The sequence below is a fragment of the Phyllostomus discolor genome, chromosome 9 (assembly GCF_004126475.2).
Source record: "Phyllostomus discolor isolate MPI-MPIP mPhyDis1 chromosome 9, mPhyDis1.pri.v3, whole genome shotgun sequence".
NCBI classification, from domain to species: Eukaryota; Metazoa; Chordata; class Mammalia; order Chiroptera; family Phyllostomidae; genus Phyllostomus; species Phyllostomus discolor.
Genome location: NC_040911.2, coordinates 92,369,248 through 92,387,764, shown reverse-complemented (window position 1 = coordinate 92,387,764; position 18,517 = coordinate 92,369,248). Strand labels below are relative to the sequence as shown.

The window sequence follows — 18,517 nt, the reverse complement described above, 5'->3', positions numbered from 1 at the left end:
TCCAGTAGGAGCTTTTGGTTTTTCCCAAGACAAATTAAATAAATAGCCAGAGCACCTCTGTGCTACAGAGCTGGGCATGGGTCTGAACATTCAGACCTGAGTGGGATCAGAACCTTCTAGAGGGCGTGTTAGAACACTGGTTGCTTGGCCCCACCGTGGAGCTTCTGATTCAGTGGGTCTGGGCCGGGACTCAGGAGTTTGCATTTCTGTCAGATTTCCAGATGTTGCTGATGCTCTTGGTCCAGGGACTGTATTTGAAAACCGCTGGTCTAGAATGATAACAAAACTGAATTTACACATTCATGTTGATTTCTTACAACACCCCAGCTGAGTTTATACCTTCCCTCTTTTAATCCTTGCAACAGTCTGCTAAGGCAGATATGACTTTGATACTATAGTTGGGTAAACAGAGATACCCAACTATATCTCAGAGGAGATAAGTGACTTGCCCTGGGTGATATGGTCAGCATGTGACAGACCTCAGATCTGCCTCCGGAGCCTGCCCAACCCATTGCCTCTCTCCCACCGAATGCGAGAATTGGCCATGAGAATTGGGGCAGGACAGGCTGGGTCTTCAAGTGGGGTGAGGGGTCCACCCTGGGGAGAGGGAAGTTTAGGCACATGATCCAGGCACACGCTGCCACTCTCGTGTACAGGAAAGAGTCTGGGGTCCCAAGCCAGGTTACCTACAATCAACTGTACCTCTGTAAGCAAGGGGCCTGCCCCTTTCTCATTCTTGGCCTTTCAGACACAGGTATGAATTCATTTATTGGACAGACACTTATTGAGCACCTGCTGTGTGCCCCACACTGTAGAGGAGTTTGGTAAATAGGGCGTCCTTCCTGAAACAGAGTAAGAAGAGGAGCCACAGGTTAACCTAACAGACACAGAAATGTAACTGCTCTAAGAGCTGGGAAGAAAGGTATAGGGAGCTATCCAAGCCTGGGGTGCAGAGGTCACAGGAGACTTCCTGAGGGAGGAACACTGAGATGAGAGCAGAAGAACGAGATGTTGCCAGTCTTCTGGGTTTGGGGGTATCCCTTTACACGTGCAAAGGCCCTGAGGCGAGAGCAGACAGCATGCATTTGAGCGACTTAAAGAAGGGCGCAGTTACCAGACTAGTGTGTAGGGAGCAGTGCAGGAGGCTGCCCTGGGAGGTCAGTCCCAAACTGTCAGATCAGGGAAGGCTGGTGGGGCTGGTAAGGCTTTCTTCTCCGTCTGTGGAGTCCTGGAGCTGATGCATGCCCGCTTGCAAGAACAGACTGTTAAATATTCAGGAATGTTGTGAGCTAGTGGATGCCATGTTGCAGCTTGAGATCAGCCATGGTGGGAGTGACTCTTGCACAGAGACCAGCAGACGTTAGTGGGCGGGGCCTTTCTTCCCCCCAGAGAGCTGTTCAATGAACATTTGCCAACACACCACGGGTCTTTGTCCTGAAACTACAAGGAACAGATTGATTCCAGAGGGATGATGTTTCTGTTCCCCTGGATTTGCGCTTGGGGTGGAGGTCCCTTTGGATCTCCAGGGCTTTGCAATTGTACCTCCCCTCCACCTGCTGCCAGCCGCCATGTCCTCCCGGTAACCCAGTTCTTGCCACCTCGCTCCTCGGCCGAGAGCCAGGTGGGTCCAGGCTCCCACACCTTCCTCCCACCCTGAGGCATTTTGCTTCTCCTCTGTGCGACTCTTCTCAATTCTTCTTGTCTTGCATATCAAACAAGGAGCTCCAACTTAAGCTGTTTTTCAAGCTTGCAAAAGGTAGATAGAGCATAATGAATGTTCTGGGCTGCTTGTAAATTACCCTGGATGAACTCCTTCACACGGCCCGCTGCCCCACCTCTCTCCATGAGCGTGTGTATAAACACAATTTTTTATCCTTCTAATTATATAAAGTTAGACGAGGAAGGGGGCACGGAATGATATTAGCGTCTCCCAGGAGGAATACATAAACCATGAGGACTCTGCTTCTCCTTGCGATGCCTTTCTGCAGACCCTACGTCCTGTGTTCTTCTCTCTCCCGAGCACACAGTAGCTCTTGGCCCCTGCACCGAGGCCAATTTACCTTCGGGACAAAGAGCAAACGGGGAACACCGAGTTACTAGGTTCTCTGCCATCAGTGCATGGCCTGCCTCACATCCAGCCAACAGCCGTCATTTATTTAGCACCTGCCGTGTATCCAGCACTGCCCTAACACTTTTTAGAGAGGTTTTAGATGTACAGAAAAATTGAGCAAAATGCAGACACCCCACATTCTCCCTTCTTCCCTCCCTCCCACATCCAGTTTCATCTGTTAGGACCATCTTGAGTCTTGTGACCTGTTTGTTACAGTTGATGAACCAATATTGATCCATTATTATTAACTGAAGTCCATAGTTTGTAGAGTTCAGTCTTTGCGTTGGACAGTTCTTTGGTATTTACAGAAGTACGGTGACATGTACCCACCATTACAGTGTCATACAGAACAGTCTCACTGCTCTGAAAACTCCCTGTGCTCGGTCTTTTCCTCCCTCCCCTCAAGTCCCTGGCAACCTCTGGTCTTTCTACAGTCTCCATAGTTTTGTCTTTTCTGGAATGCCTTGCAGTTAGGTTTATACACTGTGAAGTCTTTCACACTGGCGTTGTTCACTTAGCCGTGTGCATTCCACGTGCCTCCATGTCTTCTCATGGCCTGATGCCTCGTTTCTTTATATCATTGAGTAATATTCCACTGTGTGGACGTACCACCATTTGTGTATCCATTCTCCTGTTGAAGGACATCTTGGTTTTGGCAATTGTGGATGAAGCTGCTACGTATAAATATCCATGCACAGGTTTTCGTGTGGACGTTAAGTCTTTGGCTTCTTTGGGTAAACACCAGAAATAGCCATTGCTGGATCATATAAGCGTCTGTTTAGTTGGGGTAGAAACTGTCTTCCAAAGTGGCTGCACCACCTTGCTCTCCCACAAGCAATGACTGAAAGTTCCGATCACTCTACATCCTCTCTGGTATTTGGTGCTATCAGCGTTCTGGGTTTGGGCCGTTCGAGGAGGTGTGTAGAGGTGTCTCGGTGTTTTACATTGCAATTCCCTAATGAAATATGATGTTGAACATCTCTTCATATGATTATTTCCCACCTGCATATCTTTTTTTTTTTTTTGGTGAGGTCTCTCTTCAGATCTTTTACCCACTTTTTCATTGAGTATTCACTTTCTTATCATTGAGTTTTAAGAGTATTTTTGTGCATTGTGGATACAAGTCCTTTATAGATGTCTTTTACAAGTATTTTCTCCCAGGCTGTGGCTCGTCTGTTCACGCTCTTACTGCACTCTCAGTTCTCATGTGCAAAGTTCCTCATTTAACCCTCCCAGCATTCTGTGAGCTACATAGTATTGGCCCCATGTTGCTAAGGAACCCAAGGCTAAGATAGATGAATTGACCTCCTAAATGATGGAGCTAAGATTCAAACCCAGAGCTGAGCCTTAACTCCATACCTCACGTCCCCAGTGTGTCTTACTTGCCACAAGTGAGATCAGGTAAGAATGAATCCTGGTCATCTCATGTGAAAATAGCCCCTCACCATCTCAGAAAGTAGAGTCCATGTGTGGACGGCCTGCAGACCCCGGGGTGGTTACTGCCATCAAAGTGCCTTCACGCGGCATAGAGAATGCTCTGTAATCTGGCCCCCACCCACCTCGTCTGCCTCTTCTCCCATTGCTAACCCCTTCACACTCCACATTTACAAGACAGGAAACCTCGCAGTTCCAAACATGCTTGCTTTCTCAGGATCTCTGCCTTCACCCTTACGATTCCCTCTGATGGAAAGACCTTCCTTATTGTCCGCTGGTCAAATGTACCATTACCCCCTCCTTCATGTGTCATTCCACGAAGCCCTCCACCTCTACTTTTAGACCTTGAAGTTCCCTTTCTACGTGCTGTCTGTCTCTCCCCCACAACATTGACAAACTCCTTAAGCTTGAGTATCACTTTGGTGACACTTCCTTAGCCCCTTCAACAAGCCTGCACATAGTAGGTGCTCAGGAGATGGTTCTTAATAAATGAATGAAGAGGAAAGACTGAGGAACACCATCATCTGGTGCTTAGAGGCTCCTGTCATCTTTAAGAATATTGAACTGAAAGAAAGGCTTGTTTCCTTTTGTTTGGTTTGTAATAATTTGTGCTTTCAGAGTTTAAATTCCATTGTATATTAAAGTAAATTACCTTTCAACATTTTGCACCAGAATCTCCATCCCCGGTGCTGTAGACCCCTGGAGCAGGCATAACTCAATAAACAAAGCAGCTTTTTGAATCAATAAGTCATTAGTGAAACCAATGAGTGAAAACACAATATGCATTTTCACTTGTTTAACACTTACAGTTTTTGTAACCTCTGGTGACAAGGCTTAATGGCCAGAGCTCAGAGTAAGAGGCTGGGCCTTAGGTGAGCCCCTGCTGGGTGGAATGTCTTCCAGGAAGGCTAATCCCTGGGGCCAGGGTCCTGCAGGAGCTCCAGGAGCAGGACCCGTGAGATGCGAGAAGTCCAGGGCAGCCCACGTGTGAACGGAACAGGGGTCCAGAGTCAGACGGACTTGAAACAGAATCCAGCCCTGCTGCTTGCAGGCTGTGTAACATGGGAACTTGCTTAACCTCCCTGAGCCCCAGGTTCACATCTGTGAAATGGGAAGAAAGAGAAGAAGAAATCATTATGGCATTAATATAATAATCTATACAGTTACTTGGGGGAATAAATGATGGCATAAGATCACATATGTAAGCTTTCTGGTACTTTTCGTAAACCATAAAGGTTAGCTTCAGACTCCCCACCCATCCAAACGGATGGCTCAGACCTCCCACCTACCCCCTTAGTTGCTTCCACTGAAACTCTCCCCTGTCATGTGTGAAAAAAATGAGGCACCCAGTGTATCAACATCCAGCAGTGTCTGGTACGTGGCAGATGCTCAATGAATCATTTTGAATTAATTAGTTGATGAATTCACAGATACAGGGTGGTGTGCTGCCCAGTCCCAGAACTGTTCGTTCATCCTGGGACCCTTTCCTTGCCTTCTCCTACTCACCGGGAACTGACCCCACAGGCTGCCTTTCTCAGTCTCTGGGCAGCTGTCTTCTGGCTGGTTTTGGTCAGAGACAGGCGCCAGTGGGAGATCAGGAGGCGGGAGAAAGGAAGAAGAGGAGGTATTTCTCCCCCTCTGTCCCAATCACAGGCTCCTTTTCTCCAGCTTCCGCCAAAGAAGCCCCATGCAGCAGCTCCACTCCCCCAGCCACCGTATTCTGGCGCCTCCTCCCTCTGTCCCACCACCCCTGGGAGGCTGCGTCTAAGGAGACACGATGCTTATCTCTGAGTTGCTGCCCCCTCTTCTACTTGGCTTCCAGCCCCACCATCACCCAAGTAACCACTTCTCTGTTGTTAACTCCTCCCGCCGTGGACACCTGTCGTGGTTTCCAGTATTCACTTAGATCCCTCTTTGGAAGCCAGAGCATCTGGACCCAGCCTTAAAAGGACCCCGCCCTTCCAAGCTCCACCGTCCACTGGCCATGGCCAGTCAGTCCCTGTGAGCCTCGGTCTCCTCATCTGTAACAAGGACGAACAGCACCCATCCTGCCTCTCTCCCAGGAGCATTGTGAGAGCCCAGTGAGGCAGTCCATTCATACATTCACTGAGTGCCTCTGTGCGCCTGCCACGTGCGTAGGTGCAGAGGATAGAAGAGGGAGCAAAACCGTCAGCATCCCTGTTCTCAGGGGGCTCCAGCTCGTAGTAGTAAATGTGCTTATGAACTGCAGAGTGCTCTGTAAGTCTAACAGAATAAGCTGACCTGGCCTTGACCCCCAGGGACCCTTGGGGATGCTCAGAGCTCTCCATTCCACTTGCTGGGAACCCCAGCCCTGCCTACCTTAAGGTGCACTGGCCAGCCACAGGCACAGTAACCTGGACAGCTGAGCCCCTCCTCCCAACCCCATCCAACTCGGGCATCCTGATGGCTTGTGTCTATTTATGTATCGGAGCTCACTTTAATTAATCGTAAAAGATTAGGCCGATTCTTCTGCTGTACTCGTTGTTTTTTTTTAATGGTGGTTATTTGGTTTATTTGAAGTCAGCGTGCCATCGACCGGAGCCTGCAAATCTTGTTTATGCCTAGATTGTGTTTGGAATGGTATTCCCCGTAACACGATTTTTAGTTATTGATGACCTCTTTTATAATGATTTAGCCAGCTCCGCTTGAATGATAGTATTGATAACAATATGTGGCCGACAATCTATTTGTGGCAATACTCCAAGAGGCGAGAGAAAAGCAATTTGTACCCATGTGGAAAATAGGTAAATTTGCCGTTTTTAAGCAAGCATGAAAATGGAGCTTATTAATCCTGACCCAATGCCTCTCGCTCCCCCGGTGTTTTCATGTAGTATCTCTTGCACTGTCCTGTGGAGAAGGTATTTCCATCCCCACTGTAATCACTAAGACTCACCCAGGTAGGCCCCAACGAAGCCAGAATCCAGGGGCAGGTGGAAAAAAGAGAAGATGCAGGTCCTTTTTAAGGCACCGTGATCTCCCTGGGCCTCAGCTTCCCTGTCTGTAAATGGGGGTAGTAACGATGGGCCATGCAGGGTTGGGGGCGGGGTTAAGTGAGAGGGCTGTGCAGATGTCACGTGGCTCCGGGTACATGGTAACTAACCAATGGCGGCTCTAACAGAGGGCAGGGCTGTTCTCTCCCTCTCTCTCTGCAGACGACCATTCCCGGGTGAGGCTGCTGGTGCTGGATGGAGACCCACACTCCGACTACATCAACGCCAACTACATCGATGTGAGGGTCTTCGGTGGGCTGGGCCCCTGGGGTCTGGGGTTGGCTGTGTCGGGCTCAAAAATCTGTGGCTGTCCCTCTGACTCTCCCCAAGAAGGGGGCCTTCCCAGAACAGAGCCAGAGCCGCTGGCTCCTCCCTGATTGGTGTAACTAGTGCGGCCCAAGTTATTTATCCATCTAGCGCAGCCTGCTCCTTCAGGCTGGCTGGAGCAGCCTGCTCTGCGGGACCCAGACAACTGCCAGTCATGTTCATTCACCTGTTGATTCATTCATGTATGTGTCTGTTTATCAAGTCATTCATTCATTTGAGGTATAGCCATTTAGACAACAAGAATTGAAAAGGGCTTCCTGTGTAGTCGGTGCTTTGGGAACCACAAAGCTAAAAATGCCATGGCCCTACCCTCTAAAACCTCAGCAGGAAGATAAGCTGTGCCCAGCAACAGTCGTAGGACAAACTACAAAGTGGTAAGAGTTATAAGTGCAGATAAAATGCTGCAGGTGTTCAGAGATGGGGAAAAAACATTGCCTCTTCCATCAGCAATGTAAAATGTGATGTGAAACAAAGCCTCAAGCACAGGTAGAATTGAAAACCAAAGGGGGAGGGTGGGCCTCTGGTTAGAGGGGACAGCACGGCCAAGATGTAGCATCTGGAAGCAGCGATAGGCAGTGGCTCAGTCTGAGGGGGGCAGAGACTATGTAATGGGAATGGTGGGAAATGAGGTTGGTGCTAGATCACAGGTAGTCTGTGACCAGACTTAGGAAGTCAGACTTTATCCTGTAAGCAAGAAAAAGCTATCAAAAGGCTTGATTAAGAAGGTGACCAGTTCAGAGCTGAGCTTCAGGGTGACTCATCTATCACCAGGGGTGAGAGAGAGATCAGCAGGAGGGGAGTCTGGGATGAGGGTGCTGGAATATAGACCTAGAAGGGACTCGAGTCCAATAAGGGAGTCAGATTCAAAAGGAAACCCTCACAAAGGAAACCCTCACACAGCAGGGCCTATGGAAGCCTAAAGGAAAATCAAAGGCTTGAGGTCAGAGAAGCCTTCCTGGAGGAGGTGACACAGTGCTGCCTTAGGCAGCAAGAGTGAGCCAGGCAAGAAGGGGTGATAGCAACCTAAGAAGTATCACCTCTTGGGTATCAGCATGACCTTAACTAGTACCACAACCTCACAAAGTAAGTGCTGTTACTACCCATTTCCAGGTGAGGAAGCTGAGGCTTTCTAGGTCATGTAACTTATCCAGGATCACACTGCTAGGAGGTGAGGGAGTAGGGAGCAGGAGTCTGAACCAGGGGTGCCTCCCCCACCAGGCCCTACGGGCTTTAATAATAACAGCAAAGCAATAGCAAGAGCCAGTAACTCTGAGTCCCTCTTGAGCCCTATGACGGGTAGTTTTAAATGAGTCCATTTCGAGAGATGTCTCAACAACCCTCCCAGGTACGCCATCATCCCCATTTTCCAGATGGTGAAGCTGAGGTTACAAAGCTTGTCTCAGGCAAGGCAGCTGGTCAGCGGCAGAACCAGGCAAGGAACAAGACCTGAATGGCTCTCTGGACTGGAGTCCCTCCTGCATGTGCTGACCCAGACTGAGCGGGTTTATTCCATTTCCCCTTGACCTTGCCTGCAGTAGAATGGATGTGATAGCCTTGAGGGCCATGGCCCACGTGCTGGCCTGAGTTGCAATATCTAGCATTTGTCATCTGAGTCGTAACCTCCAGCAAAAATCATTTTTCTAGATAGACACTCAGTCCAAAATTGAGTGAGCGTCTGACTGCAGTCAGAGCCCAAATGTGCTTTGGTATATTATGGGGAACAAATGAAATGGCTGTGATTGCAAGTGAATCTCTGTAACGTCAATACTAGTAACACCTCCCATTTCTACCCGGTCCTACCATTGCACTGCATGCTGCAAGCCAATTGTTAAAGCAGCCAGAGGTCAAGGTAAAGAGCCTCGCTCCAGCTCACACAGCTAGATTCAGTTCTCTGCCCACTGCAGATTGTGCAGACCAGCCAGACAGCCTCTGCAAGGTGCTATCTTAGTATGTGGTGCTGGGCTCTGTGCTGGGTCTCCATGGTTAAAGTCAAGGGCTCACAAGACCAAAGTGATGAATTGAGTCCTTGTAAGGCCTCTTGAATCCAGGCAGTTCTGCTCACTAGCTTGATGATCTCGGGTAAATTATTGACTTGTTCTGATATCTGTAAAATGGGATGGTAACGCCACCCCACAGGAATGTGATGCCTGATGTGAAGTGTCTGTCTATCAGGGTCCCACTGGGAAATAGGGTTCATTCAGATGGATTAACCCAGCAGAGGTGAATAAGGGTGGGAAACCAGCAGGGTATGGTGCAGTGTCCCCAGGGTAAGCAACAGCGGGGTGCTCCAGGCCTAGAGAGGGGAGAGAATAGCTGTAAGGAGAGGGCCCCCTGACAGGAGCTGTAGCATTTGATAGAGAGTCAAGGCCAGCCCTTAGGGACCGGGTAGGGAGAGCAACCAAAAGAACATACACTCCAAGCTCCTCGTGGCCCCTGAGTTCCTCTCGGCTCTTCAGTGACCAAACCCAACTCTAAGCGGAAGGCATAGAAGCCAATGGTGCAGTCCATGCAGGTCAACCCCCCACGGCACAGAGCAGAGCATGCAAGAGCAGAAAGGGAACATGGAGGGACAGAGAAGGCACCAAGTGCAAGCACCTCCCAGCAGTGCTACCAACACGGGCCAGAGGGTGGGAGAATCCCATTAATTGTGAACCTACTATGGATATTCCTGGCCAGAATACTCTAGATAGCTACCTAGTAGTCCTCACCCCTTTGTCCTGGTCTCCACCCCAGTCAGAGTTTTCCCAGCTCTCCAAAGACCTTACTGCCCTCACTAGAATCATTTATCTGCAGCTGGATCTTGACGATCCATTAAAACGACTCCATTTGGATAATGAGCTGAATGCGGCCAGCTCACTCTACCTCCAGAGGCCACGGTTCTGCCACCGCCTGAACCATCCACTGGCGGGTTTGCGTACCCGAGAATGTGTTGGCCACTTGAATTTGTTATAAATGACCAGAATGGAAATAAATATCAGATCTGGGTCCCCCGTAAGTAACAGATGCATGCGTGCAGAGTGAGACAAATGCATTTTGGATGCACACCTCCTTCCCATTGCTCGCAGACAGATGCAGGCAGGCCCGGTGCTGGTTGGCAGTCCATCTGTGTGCCATACACAGGTGGGGCTTAAATGAACTGAGTTCTTTTAAGGTTACAAAGTTTTCTGCACCAGCTCGTAGCAAATCCCTGGAGGAGCCCCAGTTGAGAAGTTCACTTCCTATTATCAACACTGCGGAGGAGTCTTGCTCGTGGTTGGAATGCTTTGTCTCTGGGGGCTGCATGGGTTCTGGGAGGCCAGACAGCGTCTCTCACTCAGACGCGCAGCGCGGAAACGGGCACAGAGCATGCATGGATGCATGCAAATAAGAGCGTTACGCTCTTTGGTGATAAGTGCTCTGAAAAAAAAAAGTAACCAGGCAAAGCAGAAACAGGCTGATAGGATGGTCAGGGAAGGATTCTCTGGGGAGCTGACTAACACCCAGTTAGTCCCCTAAACTGCTAAACCACTCAATTATGTGGGGACAGCCTGTGCAGGCACCAGGAATGGCCACTGCTAAGGCCTCTAGATGGAAATGGGATTGTTTCTGAAGACCAGCAAGACAGCCAGAGAGCCATGGGGAGGGCGGTAAGAAAACAGAGACGAGTGCTGAAGGGACGAAATGGGAGTGACAGCGATGCCAAGATGCTGGAGCTTGGCTCACGGGGCCCGTCGAACTGCCGCCACCCCAGAGAACACACCTCTGGCCGACCGGGCCGAGTCATTGCCCATGGGAACTCTACAGACCCCCACGCCTTCCCTGGCTCCAGTGGTTGAGGCCTATAAGCTGCTCAGAAGCAGAGCCCACATCCATCAGGTCCGCTCTGGCATTTCCAGGGCCTGGGACATAGGAGTAGGTGTGCACTAATACCTGTTCACTGGATGTTGAATGACTGAGAGAACAAGTGAATGGGCAAACCAGTGAACCCAAACCATCTGACTCCACAATTGAAATGTGAATCTCTTGTTCAGAATTCAGTCCCGTTGACTTTCAAGCACTTAGGATCTTCCAAATCAGTTTCCCCCAGAGGGTGTTTGTCTTCCAACCTGTGCCTTAGGGAGTGACCCAACCTCACCTCAAAGACATATTCATACATGTATACCACCAACAGCCTTTGCTGGGAATTACACCGGGATCTGGGTGGCCTGTCCCTTGGCCTGGAGGGAGAAAAGCACAGAAAACATACTGCAGCACGTATGGTAAAGGTACTAGTACTGAGCCCTGCAGGACCACTCCGGAGAAGGGAAGTCTCGTTTGAAGTGCAGTGCGGGGAGCTGGGACACAAGGCACAGGAGGTCGGGAAGGGGGACAGAGAGGGACAGCTGGAAGTGAGGCTGGGGACGAGGGTGGAGGGCAGATTATTGGTCCCGAGCTAAGGCATTCGGGCATCACTCTGCAGGCAGTCGGGAGCCTTTGCAGCTTTTAGGGGGGAAGTCATGGAATCAGGTGTGCTTTGGGAAGGTCGCTGTGGCCGGAAGCAGATGGGCTTTGGGACAGGACTGGAGGCAGGGAGGCCAGTAAGGGGAGGTGCCATGGCCCGCGACAGGGAGGACAAGGACTGTGGGAAGTGATAATGGAGTTACAAAGGACAGGACTTGAGAAACCACATCATTCCCCGCCCTCAGGTACTATGTTCTGTTCCCAAACCTACTCAAGAAAACTCCTAGAATCTAGAGTCAAATTCCTCCTGTGAGCCTGGGAAACCCTGTCCATCTTGACTTGGAGGGACAGTTAGCTCTCCGTACCTCTCACCCTGCCTTTCTTCTTCTCATGCCTCCAAGAAAGGCTCAGTTACTGCAGTAATAGAGCAGGAGCACAGAGGGGAGGGGAGGGCCACCACCATCTCAGGACCTTCCGAGTGGCCAGCACATACTTTTAGTGGTGACAGGCACTCAGTACATGTTTGCCAGATACACAGTAAAATAGCAACAATAACAAAGACATATGTTACATCATAGAATAGGTCCTGGCATGTGGGAACTATTGTATATGAAGTCATTTAATGCTAACAGCAACATTATAATGTAAATACTGTTATCCCCATTTAACAGCAAAAAATCAACTGAGGTATGAGGAAGTTAAGTAACTTGCCACAGCCCACACAGCCTGTAAGGGACACAGCCAGGATTCGAACCCAGGCAGCTAGGTCCCAAGTCTGTGCACATAACTATCATGCTACGCTGTCTCTCTAGCTGGCCTGTCAATAGCTTGTCGATGGGCCATTGCTGAGTTTCACACCATACTGGGCTCTATGTAAAATTTTGTTAAAACTTAAGAGGCAGAGGCTGTCCTCAAGAAGCTGACAACCTCACTAGGAAGATAGAACCATGCAAACAAAGAGTTTAGGCGATGCTATTGATTTCTAGTGCTTGGTCCAACAGTTTTTGGTCATGACATTGGCCTTGGGTGGGCACTGACAGTCAGCCCAAGCATGACCAGTAAGTGTTTACGGAACCAGTGGAAGACAGGTGGAGAAATGCAGAGCACTCAGAAACTCAGCTTTGAACCAGAAGCAGATCCAGGACTTCAGAGCTGCTACATCTGTTTCACCATAAACCATCCAGATGGCAAGTCTGGCCCAGCTCCTGAAGGAGGGGGCCTTTGGGCTGCTCAGCCACCCCAATGGGAGAGAAGACTGATCACCAACGCTAGAGACCGAAATAGGTGTGCGCCAACCTGCAGGACCCATTCTGTCCCAAGAGGGTGAATCCTAAGGGTTAGCCATCTGCAACCTCTCCACTAACAGGCTCCATAACTGGCATCTGTATTTTTTTTAATTTATTCATTCATTCATTTATTCATTCCATGATTGCTAATTACATTCAGTATTACATATTAAATGCAAATCTGCCCCCCAAACTTGAACTTCTACCCAATATGACACCCTTCCTCTCTGTAATAAGAAAGGGGGCCCTCCATGTGTGCCGTGTCCAGGCAAAAAAGAAGGTCATCTCCAGCCTCCTCCCCAACTATTAGGATTATAGGACACTGGGGTAGCCCCACACTAGAGCACAGCAGGGCCTGCTAGAATGCTCTGTGATATACAGGGAAATCAGAAGCTGGCTGATCCTCGGAATCAGAAGGTGGCTTTATCAGTCTTGAGGTCACACCTACTCAGGGTCCTCCCTGATGAATGGGACATCAGTTCCAAGATCAGTCATACTGTACAGAGAGGCATCAGAGCACACGTCCCGAAGTTCTTTTCCTAGTTGTCACTAATGCAAGGAGTCGGTGGTGCAATTATTTTCTTCTCTCAGGTCCCCCACGGGGCCTCGTGCGGTGTTCTGCGTGTAATCATGGCTCAGGAGTGAATTTCTGGTGGTCGATGCCCCACAGAAACTCAAAAATTTCTGCCTCTTCCTGGGTATGTGGACATAAGTGGTGCCCACCCAATTTTTGCTCCCTGTCCACTGGCTCCCAGGCAAGCCCCTGTGGGCACCTCCCGACTATATTGATACAGTGATAGCTAACATTCAGTGATTCACTAAGCACTTTGTATGCACTATCTTATTTCGCCATCTTTAACACTTCTCCGAGACATGTCTCATGCTACTCCCATTCTGCCTGTGAGGAAGCCACCTCTTAGAAAGGATAATCATTGATATGATGCTTTTTGCAAGCTTTGCCGAGAGGCCCTTCACCATGCTTTTCTCTGTCATCCAGGGATACCATCGACCTCGGCACTACATTGCAACTCAAGGTAAGTGCCCTCCTTTCCCTTCCGCCAAAGGGCCCTTGCCCTTCACTGGCAGAGAGGAGGGAGCTTCTGCCAGCAAAGAAGTGGTGCAAAGAAGGGGTCTGGCTGGAGTGGCTCGGAGGTCTTGAGATTGCTCATTGGGTTGTTTGGGAAGGAAGGAGGTGGCAAGTTCGGCTGCAGCAGGGAGGGGCCTGAGTGAGAGAGGGAGGAGGCGTGACGAGGAAATGCTCAGGCAGGACAGGCCTAAGCAGAAGCCTCGAGCCTGTGCCACCAAAACGCACCATCCAGAAGCGGAGCTGATTGCGCCTCATGCCCCCAGCGTGTGCGCCCAGACGAGAGAAGCGGTCAGCCGTCCTAGAGAGCGTCTCGGCAGTATGTGATCAGAAGGCTGAGCAATGGCCATCCCTCTCAAGGCCTTCTGGGAGGAAATCCTATGGATGATCATACATGTGGGCAGTGACATATGTAATGATACTCTTCACAGTGTTATCTATAATAAATAGGGAAAAAAGTGAAAACTCTTAAGTACCCAACAATTGGTAGATTGGTTAACGTCTGATATTTCCCTATTATGGAAAATTATGCAGTTATGAAAAATATCACGCTTGGTAAGAATTTTCAAGGGCATGGGAAAACCCATATAGTAGATATGATGCTCTTATTACAGTAAATCCATGCATATAACAGATATGCATATCTGTATATGTATAGAAAAATGGCATTCAATTTTTTTAAAGATTTTATTTATTTATTTTTAGAGAGGGAAGGGAGGGAGAAAGAGAGAGAAAGAGAAACATCAATGTGCAGTTGCTGGGGGCCGTGGCCTGCAACCCAGGCATGTGTCCTGACTGGGAATCAAACCTGCGACACTTTGGTTCGCAGCCCGAGCTCAATCCACTGAGCTATACCAACCAGGGCTGGCATTCAAATTTTTATAGCAAATACACATAGTAGTACTCTTGTAATTTTAAAAATGATGAAGGCCCGGGATATTGAAAGAGGATTTTCTGAGGAAATTGCTTTGGATCCTCAGGTCCCATCCACCCTCACTCCTTATCTGCTCTGTTCCCCTTTCTGCCCGAGCCCCCGGCAAAGGCTCACGTGTCTTGTCTCCATGCTCTCCGCATCTGGCCCCGGCAGCTCTCCACCCTCCCGCCCTCTCTGCCCAGTTTCCTTCCTGTCTCACTGAGGTTCTGAAGCCCAATTTGTATAAAAACTCCCCTAAGCTCTATCATTAACCCATAATACTGTCCAGATGAGGGGATGGGTCAGGGGAAAGGGGCTGGTAGGAAGGGTTGAGCAAGAGGATGAGCAAGGGAAGAGGAGAGAGGCTGGCAAATTTGCAATGTGGCCTTTCTTACCCAAACTCTGACCTCACAAGCCTCAGGCCCCAGGCTCAGCTACTTGGGTGTCCCATCCAGGACCCCCCAGCCTCACTGTCACTCACCCACATGAAGCCAGGACCAAGCAGCCAGAAGGGACGGCCTCTTGGCTGCCTCCTGACGCTCGCGGTCTTTGACCCTGTTGTCTCCTTCCCTGTCGGCAGGTCCAATGCAGGAGACCGTGAAGGACTTTTGGAGGATGATCTGGCAGGAGAACTCAGCCAGCATCGTCATGGTCACCAACCTCGTGGAGGTGGGCAGGGTAAGCCCCTCCTGCGATTACCTGGATAGAGGGTGCTGGTGCTGCACACCTGAGCGTGTGTCTTCACGCGTTGTGCTGAGGGCCTCCTGTCCCGTATCTCACCCCCGCAGCCACCAGCGAGGGAGAAATCCTCACTTCTGTTTCACACTCGAGGGATGCCCTGTCCTTTCAGAGCCCCCTCCTTCCTTCCTTCCTTTCTTCCTTCCTCCACCCCCACTCTCCGTCGATGACATTATCTCATGGTTCGAGGAAACGTCAGCCATCAGACGCAAACTGCCACATCTTCACGCCACAAAGCTCGTATCTACTTGTGTCCGCAGCCATCTCATTCTTCCCCTCTGTCCTCAGGCTGAACCATGCAAGTGACTGTTTCCAATGACCCAAACGGTAGAATATCGGCCGATTCTTTGGCTCAGCCCAACACGATGGAAGAAGCGACTATTGCCCTTTCAAAGGCAACCCCAGAGCCTTGAACCATGGATTCCACTCGACTTCTCTCATGTCCCCCGTCACTTGAAAAAATAATTCTCTTTCTGATTGCTGGATGTTTGCAGGCAAACATCTTGAGTACCTTCCCCCTTAAAAATATATGACAGGTGAAGCAAAATGATTCTCTTGTCCCCACTTTTCTGCCAAACTAAAGATCGGCAGGCAGGCTCTGTATCTGGTTTTCTTCTGCCCACCGCCGTCCTCGTAGCTCCTCCCGCCATCCCACCCACAGTGACACTGTCAGCATCACCGCATCCTCCATGTGGACAAAACCAGCAGCCACTTCTCTCTTCTCATTGTACTCGACCACTCAGCAGCATTCGACCCTTTGCTCCTTGACCTCTGAACCTCCTCCACCTTCTTCAGTGTTCAGACCTTGGTCTGCCACTCTGTTCTATCTCAAGTCTCTCCTGGGTGGTCCTCAGCTCCTTCTAGGGCTTAGAAATGGGAGTGCCGTGCCCAGCTCGCTGTCGCCTCCTTGGTAAACTGTGGCCTGTGGGTGGGTGGGCTGCTGGATTCATAGGCAGGGTGCGCACACACTAGAATGAAGGGGGACTCTCTACTGAGGGGCTAACGAAGGAGTGGGCAGGTAAGTTTTTGCTTTGGCGAGAACTAGATAATTCATCCAAATAGCATCCTGGCCTCCCAGATCAGGGGAAAGGGGGGTCTGGGCTGTGAGTCATAACCCAGTAAAGGGCTGTGGACATCTCATGCCCTAACAGGAGTGCAGAGCCAGGAGAGACTTAACCCTTGAGCCCACTCCATTCCCAGTTTTACAGATGAGGAAGCAGACCCACAGGGGTGGAGTGACTGCCCTGAGGTCACCCAGCTGGGACCCACACAGGGTCTCCAACTCCCGATTCTCATCCTAGTGCCCGTGGGGCCTCCGCCCAGGGACTAAGGCCCAGGGGCTAAGGCCCAGGGACTGAGGCCCAGGCTGCGGCTACTGTGGACGAAGCACCATCCCAGGATTTAAGAATCCAGAGGCAAATTGCCGCCTGTTCTGTAACGCTTCCCACATCAGAGACAGGTTGCCTGCGTGGGTAGATCATGAGTCTAATGTGGATTTGGGAAGAGGACAGGAAACCCATCTCTGAACGGGACTCCCGCTTGGCCAAGCCCTGCACCGGACCCTGTCATGTGTTCACTTTATTGCTTCTCACAATGGTCCAAAACAGTGCTCCTGGTCATTGTTCACACACCCTGGATTTGCTCCCTCACTCCATCCCTTCCTAACTGTTGACCTTGGGCAATGTCCTTAGCCTCCCTGTGCTTCTGATTACTCATCTGTAAAATGGGGATAACAGTATCTACATGGTCATAGTGATACGTGATTAAAACAATACATGCAAAGTGTGTGTAGGAGACCGCGTTAGACAGAGTGAGCTCTCAAGAAGTGTAGCTGTCGTCATTCACAGAAGCTGAGGCTCACAGAGGCCTCCAGCACTTTCTGGAAGCTGCACAGCTGCCGAGTGTTAGAATCATGCACTTCACCCCTTGGCCTCCAAAGCCTGTGGCGCCCTACCAGCGTTTCCCTAAGTGGGTTCCACGGGATGCTGGTCTGCAGGATGCGTAGTGAAAAGAGGGTTCCATGGTTAAATACGTTTGGGAAATGCTGTGCGCTCGTTGCCCCTTCTGGAGAGTCAAAAACCAAACCAAACCAAACGAAACAAAACATGAGCAGTAGCACATGAAACCCGAGGAGTAGTCCTCTAGCGAAACAGCCCGTTGAACTTTGTTTAATCCAGCATTTCCCAAACTCATTTGACCACAAAACCTTTTCTGTTTGTTTTTTTTTGTTTTCTTGTTCTTTACCTAACACCTACTAGCACCCAGCGGAACACACTGTGGGAAATGCCACTCTAGGCCGCTCGGCGTCCCCCGGAATGGTAATGCTTTTGTTCTTTTACGGGGAAAATCGTGATCTCTCTTTCCTCCTGCGGAGTGTGACTCAGAGTCGAATGGGGGAATGGCTTGTTCGTAGCGCCCGCACCCACCGCCCGGGCAGAGAGCTGTGGCAGGGTCTTCCCTTCGAGCCCGGCACCTTCCATCCTCCCCGAGCTGAGAACCTTCTCCTTCCAGCCCCCAGTGGCCAGATCTTACTACCAATGTCCCTCTCCCGACCACTTCCGCTTTCACCTCCTCACTGTTCCCCACCTTTTATTCTCATCTCTGCTCTGCTGGTATCAGCTGCCCCAGCCTGATACACCATTCAGCCAAAGGTAGAAAACCGGCCACATGACCTTGGACAAGCCACCAGACCCTCCAAACTTGAGTATTATTTTCATCTGTCATGTGGGGATACCACTACCCACCTAGCTCGCCTAGATCTATTGTTGGATAATGGACTTGAACATGATAAGGAGCTCTGCAGAAGAAGGTGCCACCGTTATCCCTAATGGCTCCGGCTCCTCTGGGAGTGAGCATGGCCCTGTGCACTTTGCTGACCCCTGGCCAGCTGAGAACCCCCTGGACGGAAACGCCACCAAAGTCACCCTTGGGTTTATTTGAACGGGAAAGCCAGGTGAGGTGGCCACTTACACTCAGCCACCTGCTCATGTGTCCTTGTCTCTGTCCTTTCACACAGGTAAAGTGTGTGCGATACTGGCCGGATGACACGGAGGTCTATGGCGACATTAAAGTCACCCTGATTGAAACAGAGCCCCTGGCGGAATACGTCATACGCACCTTCACGGTCCAGAAGGTAAGCATCCCTGTGGCTGTGGGCAGCCTGTCCACTAGGCGGACCAGCTGGTCTGTCCGTTA

General features: G+C 50.2%; 1 protein-coding gene across 11 annotated transcripts in view; it reads left to right on the top strand.

Annotated features, from left to right (window-relative positions):
• The window catches only part of PTPRT (protein tyrosine phosphatase receptor type T), a 944,823-nt gene that overhangs the window by 888,388 nt on the left and 37,918 nt on the right, over positions 1-18,517 (top strand). For 5 of the 11 annotated variants that reach the window (XM_036009845.1, XM_036009843.1, XM_036009842.1 and 2 more), the window contains 5 exons: positions 6,718-6,794; positions 13,585-13,621; positions 15,165-15,262; positions 17,581-17,640; positions 18,339-18,455. In XM_036009845.1, the coding sequence (XP_035865738.1) occupies positions 6,718-6,794; positions 13,585-13,621; positions 15,165-15,262; positions 17,581-17,640; positions 18,339-18,455 (389 nt within the window). The remainder of the gene's footprint in view (positions 1-6,717; positions 6,795-13,584; positions 13,622-15,164; positions 15,263-17,580; positions 17,641-18,338; positions 18,456-18,517) is intronic. The other 6 variants (XM_036009848.1, XM_036009847.1, XM_028524785.2 and 3 more) reach the window with 2 other exon arrangements.